Source organism: Cynocephalus volans, chromosome 5 (assembly GCF_027409185.1).
Source record: "Cynocephalus volans isolate mCynVol1 chromosome 5, mCynVol1.pri, whole genome shotgun sequence".
Classification (NCBI taxonomy): domain Eukaryota; kingdom Metazoa; phylum Chordata; class Mammalia; order Dermoptera; family Cynocephalidae; genus Cynocephalus; species Cynocephalus volans.
In genome coordinates this window covers 160,804,044-160,812,261 of record NC_084464.1, presented here as the reverse complement: position 1 = coordinate 160,812,261, position 8,218 = coordinate 160,804,044, and the positions used below count along the sequence as shown (strand labels likewise).

Genomic DNA, 8,218 nt, shown 5'->3' with positions numbered 1-8,218 from the left:
GAAACCCCCTTCAGAGCAGAGGTGGGAGCTGTGCAACTCCAGTGTGGAGCCCATCTGCACCTGTGGTCCACCTGCATCTGTGATCCATCTGCACCTCTGTCCACCTGTACCTGGTTCACCTGCACCTGGGATGCACCTGTATCTGTAGTCCACCGACATCTTGGGCTGCTAGCTCTTCCCACAACGCTGGATGTGTGGGTTCAGGTACAGAAGGTGAAGCCTACACATGCTTCCTAGAAACTGATTTAACTGTAAATTTTATCTCCACTAAATGTATACACAATTTGCAAATGAAATCAGAGGCTGTAAGCAAAAGTATTTATTTGCTTTTAAGTAGAAATAACAGGAAACTAATTATAAAGATTCAAACCCAGCTACATTCTCTCCTCATGATGGTTTAAAGCATTAGTGGGTCTCAGGCAGGTGTGGATTCCCAGGACACCTGAAACAGGCTGGAGGAGGGGAAGGGGGAAAGTTGGAGAGAGCTATCCTCCTCCCTTCTGTCTGCATCCCAGAGGCAGTGGTGATGTAACCTGGGGAACCGGCCACCTGGGGGGTCCAAGCTCCTCCTCTGGCACCTCTAACTCTCATTAACGTTTATGGTGGACATACCCACATAGGAAGGAAAGGCTGTGCCCCTGGGGAGAAGAGCAGGCACCTTCTCAACAATCTTGGCTCAAATGGAGGTTCTAAGAACCAGATAGATGCTTTGGTGTGAAAACAGCCCAGTGGGACATGTGCCATGTTTCCTTATTGATAAGCACACAGTGAGCTCACTCTGCATCATCCGGGTAGGTTCTTATTGCAGGGAGCATTCGGCCTAAATGAGTTTGCGCACCTTCCACGCCAACACCCCTCCGGTCTGGTTTCATCAAAGAACCAAAGGGATGGATAGAAGCGAGGGAGTGCTGAGCCAGGCACAAACTAAGCACAATTCCTTTGACCGAGTCCTAAAAATAAGACCATGGCATTTACCCTCTTTTCTTTAATCAAACGTGCTTTTTTAAAAAATGTGTACATGAACTATCAAGAAATCACCAAAGGGGCATACCTGATGTTAGTATCAAGAGGGAAAAATACATATCTCCCTCCTGCCTCCTAGTAACTAAATTGCAGAAGCATTTATATGAGCAAAGCAATAAAAAAGGGGAAGGAGATGGAATTCGAGGGAAACCTATAAACATGATTAAGCCTGTTAAAATAAGAGCCATTAACGGAATAAATAGTGCTAACACTAAGCGCAAATTGGCAACATCTTTCTCAGATTCATATATTTGCTAGAATGCTAATTCCACTATTGATTATATTTAATTATTAAAATCTTTTCCCCAAATGAAATGCAAACTAGTTTTCTGTATGATAGACTGTTATTAACTAATGCAGCTAAAGAATTTTAGTGATGATCACACATGAAAAATAGAAAAAATTATTAGGCTTTTTATGTCATAACCATACAAATGAGACAAAAATGACAAAAAGAGGGTTCAAAGCAACACTTTAAAATATAAGGTGTAGTTTCAAAGTGATGTCATCCTAGGCTTGAAGCTTCAAAGTGAAAAGTGCGAAACCTGGACATGCAAGCAGTGGGAGGTGACAGGCAGTCGGCACGCGGCTGCAGGCAGGACTTCTCACAGACGGCCACTTGAGCAGGCCTGGTCCCCGCACCTCTTTCTGCAACAGTTTTTCTTCCTCAAGCTCCTCCTGCCTCCACTTCCAACTTCTGCTGAAGGAGAGATGAGACAGTTATTCGCAAGAAGAATATAAGAAGGATTAACATGTGTCCTCTCCCAGGGAAATCTGCATTTTAGTGAAAGACAAAACTTCACAGGAATGTATCATAGAACAAGAGAATTTCAGGAACCAGAAAACGGAGGCTAGTGGGATGGAAGCTGAGGTTGAGGTTAGGGGACCAGGTGGAGTCTTCTGTGTAAACCATCCAGAATTTCTGCTTCCCGCAGCCCACCGTGATTCACTGCTTCTGCCAGATTTGGGGAGAGGAAAATCTCATTTTCATCTGTAAGTTCAACTCACACAAAAAAATTTTGCCTATGCTAATGTTAATGCAATTTTAACAGTAAAATGACCACAATATAAACAAATAGGAGATCTGAGACTGGACTTAAAAAGAAAGAAAAATAAAAAACTGTGATTTTATTTTTCTGTGATATACCAAAAAAAAAAAAATGCATTGCATTTTAAAGATTAACAGGATATATTTTGGTCTAGAACAGACAATCCCAGAACAACCATACAGCCTATCTAGGACTTTAATTTATGTTTTTAAATTTTCAAGGAAACCCCATAAGTCATTTTTGTCAAATGTGTGCGTTAGAGATTCCCACAAGACCCAGTAGTTGCTGCAGTCTTAGGATGCCTGTTTCTCAGCGTTTTACTCAATTAACTTCATAAACTTACATTTGGCTTCACAGCAACGGCGTTAATGAAATGAGAGCTTGTGCCCGGATATCAATTGGCCGCTTCCTGCCTAGATATTGTGGTTTTTGCGTCAACCCTCCTTAGAGGCGGCCACTCTTCAAAGACTAATGTGAAATCCCCATTAATTGCTGTGAGTAGTGCTGCGGGGAGTGCTGGGGGCCGGGGTCACCCTCCCAGTAGACCGAGTCCCTGCAAGAGGAAATGAAGTGCCAGCCAGTGCACAGTGACATCAGTGAGGAGCAGGATTGCGGCTCCTGCTGACACGGGAGGCAAAGCTGAAAGCTACCAGTGCGCTGCCCACAGTTCTCAAAGCAGCAGCACAGACCAGGGTGCCAGCTCGCTGCAGGTCACACCTGCCACACACCTGCCCACCCCTCCAATCTATAGCATAAAATCTGTGACACCCCTCTTCATATTGCAACTCCACTAAAACATGGCTCTTGCACAAGGTAGCACAAGCCAGTGGCCGTGGTCTTGTGCCACAGCATTAACCAGATGCCTGCCCAGGGCAGCTGATACATTGAAGGGTAACGTGGGAGCCACGGGGGCTCACTCTTCCTACTATACCTCCCAACGGCAGCTCACTGTCCCGATTGCTCTTCATGAGCAAGGGGACTAACGTCCCTAACAAGGAAGACTGGGCCCCCTGTCCTCTTTCACTCCTTTCCGGAAATCGTATTGAATCCACTGGCTCTGGGCACAGTTCCAGGTTCTGGGGCTGGGAGTTGAGGACGGCAGAGTCCCTGCTGCAGGAGGCTGGTGTGCTGGTGGGAAGGAAGCGGGTGGCAGACACGTGCATGGGTAATAAGGTCATTTTGACTAGAGGTAGATGCTCTGAGTGATGGGACAGGTGCTGTAAAGGCTACTGTAGATGGGGCGTCAGGAAAGCGGAGAGGGTGGATCTGAGAAGTACACGACACAGGCGGAGCCTCGGGAGATTCTCGAGCCAGGGGGCTCAGTTGCAAAGGTCCCCGTGGGAGCAAGTGTGGCGCTGTGCAGTCACAGCGGAGGCCAGCGGGTGTGGAGCTGGTGAGCGAGAGGCAGAGTGGTCCCAGGTGGGGTGGGGTCCCAGGTGGACAGGGAGGGTAGGAAAGGCCTGACCTTGTCCTTATTATTCCAAGTGCAATGGGAAGCCCGTGGAGGGTTGAGAGCGGGTGACCGACGTGCTCTGGTTTATGTCTAAGAGCCCCTTCTGGCTGCTGTGCGCCAGAGACTGCGCTGGCAGAGACCAGGAGCGGGGAGGGGTGGGAGGGCAGGGACGTCAGACGAGGAGCCAGGCTGGAACCCACCCCGGTCCCGGCCGCGCCCGGCTCCCACCCCACCCTGCCTCGCCTGCTCTCGTGCAGTTCAAAACCAGATACAGCCACGCTCTCCTGTGTCACTGGCAACCCTAACCAGATCCCCAAAGACCCAGACGCGCAGGGCCAGGCGGGTGGCAAGGTGGGCACGAGGGTGACAGCGCTGGAGCCCAGAGAACCTGCCGCCGGGCCTCGGCGAGGAGCCCGCGCTCCCTGTCACACTTCCAGTCCCTAGGGTCAGTGAGCACCGCACGACCTGAGACTGCCCGTTCTCTGCATGACTAACGAAAACAAAACAGGAAAAAATAGTGTGATATGAGCAGACGGTTCTCACTCACCCCAAGCCCAAAGCCCCAGGCCTCCCGCCCGCACTGTGCAGTCTCCTTGGGCTGCGGTACCACTGCTGGGGGTCAGTGTCCCTCAAGAGCCTTCGCTGCCACCAGGGAGGCTTCCTCAGAGGAAGGATCCAGGGCCTGTGGGGAGCGGCGAGGGGTCTCACTGTTGCACTCTGGGCAGAGTGGGCAAGCAGGGCGCTGCCCCCTCGCCTCTGTGGGGACATGAGGGCAGGCTCTGCCACCTCTGTTCCAGCCTGGGGTGACTTCCATGGGGCTGCTGTCCAGGGCTGACCCACCCCACTGGCTCTCACTAGGTTGGGGGCAGAGCCGTGATGCCAGGGCGAGGCACACAGGGACGTGGGCACCTCGCTTCTGCTTCCTCTCTCTTGGCAGCAGGAGCCCCGGGCAGGCCGCCCATCACTGCACCAGTGCACTGGACAATGAACTGCCGTTTTCCAAGCAGTCTCTGCTCCACCCTTGATTGGAAACTATCTTTAATTAAAACACCACATCAAAATTCCGAACCAATTTCATCCTGGCTCTCCTAAGTGCTTTGTACAAAACATTAACTCTGGAATCTCATTAGACATTTGCAACCCCAGTGACAAACATAAATGATAATTTAGCTCTAATGCCTTCTTGAGCAAGCCATATTTTTAAAGGCTCACGGATAATAGTAACTTACGGAGGGAAATGTGTTAAGTGTTGGATTTATCTGGCTCTTTACTTTTTAAACAAAGCGTTAGAGCTGGTGTAGCAATGGGCTGAGCACACACCTGCAGCTCCCAGAAGATGTTCACTAGGAAATCGGTATCTGAACTCAGTGTCGTTCCCGGCAAACCCAGGTCCTTGGGGACCAACACTACGTGGGTGGGTCATATGCACAAAGCTGAAGGAGAATAAGAGATTCTCAACTCCACCGTTCACTTGCTCACAGGAGCAACCTCTGATGATTTGTGTTACAATGTTAGAGAAGAGCCTTACTGGAGAGGAAATACAGACTTCTTGGGACTGCTGACTTGATGGACAAGGACTTGGGGGTTTGTGGCTGCAAGCCTAAATCTGCTTTGCTTCCAACTACCCACACTTCCCTGCTATGCCCGTGGTGGCAGTAATCGGACTGCCTGGTTTTGCATCACGACCCCATGCTCTCCAGCCTGGGACGACTGGACCCCAGGTGAGCCCTTGGCTTGAACCAACAGCAGCTAGTCCTGTGCTCGTCAGTTTCCTGTGAGGTGGCCTGGGAAACAAAAGCTCTGTTCACACAGGGACAAGCTGTGCTACCCAGATGCTCAGAACACAAAATATGAATCAGGGTGTACACAGCCGGACGGGAACAGTGGAGCCTGGAGCTGAAGTGACGTGTAGGGGCCGTGCAGTCGAGAACGGACCATGAGAGTCATGAGCCAGCTGTGGCTGAAAGGCAACCACACTCAGCTCGTGAGAAGTCACGAGGACGGGAGAAATCAGGAGGGACCTGAGCGGGCCCTGAGAGCAGCCGGCACAGTGAGAAGCCACGCAGGTCACTGGAGAAGGCCAGAGAGGAGAAGCACACGTTCCCCAGCCCTGACGACCCCCCCTTCCCAGGCTCCAGGAGACTCGGTCCAGCCATTCCTGTGTGGGGATTTCATGAGATTTCAGCATCCTTATTCCAAGTACAGCTTTGCAGTTCATTGCTTTACCTTGAGCTAGCCTAACTGCCTCCCCATGCCTGCCACGAAAGACCAGCGTCATCTGCCAGGAACACTGTGGGTCAGCGAGGACGTGTCCAGTGCTGTTGGGTAAGGCGCTGATAAGGACGAACACCGCTCATTGCTGACATGAAACAATGTCCCTTCTGTAGTTCGCTGCCATCTAGGTAATGTCTGCGTCTCTACGTGGGTGCAACTGTCTCCGAAGACACCTTCTTCGGAGTTGTAGTACCGACCCAGAGCTGTGTTCACAGCCCAGAGCTGTGGCTCCACTCACCCTCCACAAAATGTAGCAGAGAGCGCCTGGGACTTAATATTCACTGATTAGTATTGTGATCTCTGGAAAGTCACCCTCTGAGCCTTAGTGTTCCTCTTATGCAAATGAGAAAAATAAGGATTCTCTGCTTTGTGTTATTTTGAAGGTAAATTGGGGATAACAGGAGGAAGATGATACATAAACTGTAAAGTGGTACAAAATGGAAGGGATTTTTAAATTATTGTCATCCATTTGTTGGTTCCCATTTGTTACAACTACTCCTGACACTCAAAGGCCAAATGTGCAAAATTACAGAAGGAATGGTACTACATCAATAACATAACAATAAGGCATATTATAAGTGAATAATCAATATTTCCAGGAATGTCTTTGTCATATTATAAATAACCCACATAAGAAGACATTAACCTGCCTGTCATCTGGACCATACTTTGAGAACCTTGTTTCATGGTACAAAATAGTGTTGTACGGCTCCTTCACAGGGCTTGAGAAAAATAGGGCATTGATTGTAAGCATCACATAAAGATTTATTAAATGGATAGTCATGCTTACTCAGTGTCCCAGAATACTTCCCCATCACTATCAGAAACACACCAGTAGATTACTATTAATAATGCTATTTTTGAGGCCAAAATTGAGTAGTATATATATTTCTGCTTGTTTTAAGTAGACAAAAGAAATATAAAATAATATTTGATCAGCATCTGCTGGATAAAAGAAAAAGCACTTGTCTGAACAAGAGAAGCTCTGCTCCTTTCCAAAATGTGTGTTTATCTGTGTCTAGTGGGGGTTGGGGGAGGTGTGGGATTGCTGTTTGCAGGCAGAGACCCAGAAACACACATTTTCTTCAGGGTCACATGAAGTCAATTCCAGTGCATTGGTGGAAGGAGATGGCAAGTGAGAAAATGTTAAGCTATCTTCCTGCCATCAGTATGTCCCCTCTCGAGGGCAGTAGCACCCCCACCATTGATTGCTGGGAGGGGGTGGTTGTAAAGAGCTCATTAAAAATAATCTCTTTGTTTAATAGCAACATGTTAAACCCCTTTCCTATATAAAACAACACTCTCTTTTTAAAAAGTGGTCATCTATGGTCCAGGATGAAGTTTTTCTTCAATCCCCAGAGAAATTAGAAAAATAAAGATAGTATAGCTTTTTATAAAGCTTAATGTATTCCATTTAAAGAATTGCTCTTTATTCTGAAACTATGCCTTTTGAGTCTTAAATTTTATTCTATGAAAGGACAGTCGTGTTAGACAGTGGCATTTCTAAAATGTAATTTGGAAAACAAAAATTTAGCAAAACAACAGCAACAATGCGTGTGTGTGTGTTAACAGGGGTAGAATTCCACTGGTCCCTGAAACCCAAAAAATCCCAGGAGCCTCGTCTCTAGAATACCTTCCAGAACCTTTCTTCCTCTCCCTTCCCGCTCCTCCCCCATTCTCTCGGTGCTCCCATCTCAGCCTGGCATTTGTCCACCACCGCTCCGCACTAAGCCCTTTTGTGTAGACTCTTTCTCCTCTGGCCTTTGCATCTCTGAAAGGCAGAAATGAGGTCCTGCTCGATCCCATCCTCAGCAGCCAGAACAGCACAACAGTGTTGCACTCCACGATATGCCACAGATGGAATGTTTGAGAATAACATGAGAAAGCTGATTTCTAATTTTTAAAAAAATTTCTCTAAATATGTCCTACGGATAATTTATGAAATAATTTTAGCAAAAGAGTAAAATTTCTTTCTTGCTCTTTGTTGATGAAACTTTAGTTTCTCAGCCCACCATAGCTACCGCAATTGCCAAGCTTGCTGCAAAAGCAGCTAGTCTCTATAGCAGCAGTCACGGCCACCATGCAGATGGCAGGCCAGGCTCTCAACTGCATTGACACAAGGTGAAGCACAAGCAGAGGCCAAAAAAAAAAAAAAAAGAAGAAAAGAAGAAGAGGTCCTCTCTCTCCACAAAGCACACTCCAGAGTAATAGAAGAAGCATCTGCTTTATGATAACAGGGGAGGATTTGATCACACCCGTCCCAGCACTGGACACATCATCTAGGCCACAAACCAACAGAGGAGCAGTTAATCCATGAGACTGAGAGAACAAATCTATGGTTATTAGATGGGGGGGGGAGGGGAGAGCTTAGAAAAGAGGCATAAAGAATACGTATGATTTGTGACAATGAATATGCTAA

At 47.8% G+C, this 8,218-nt stretch overlaps 1 protein-coding gene across 3 annotated transcripts in view; it reads right to left on the bottom strand.

Moving 5' to 3' along the window:
- Positions 1-304: 304 nt before the first annotated feature.
- QKI (QKI, KH domain containing RNA binding) overlaps positions 305-8,218 on the bottom strand; it is a 184,555-nt gene continuing 176,641 nt past the window's right edge. For 2 of the 3 annotated variants that reach the window (XM_063097379.1, XM_063097376.1), the window contains exon 7: positions 305-1,723. In XM_063097379.1, coding sequence (XP_062953449.1) covers positions 1,629-1,723 — 95 coding nt within the window. In that variant the 3' untranslated portion in view covers positions 305-1,628. The remainder of the gene's footprint in view (positions 1,724-8,218) is intronic. The other variant, XM_063097375.1, reaches the window with a different exon arrangement.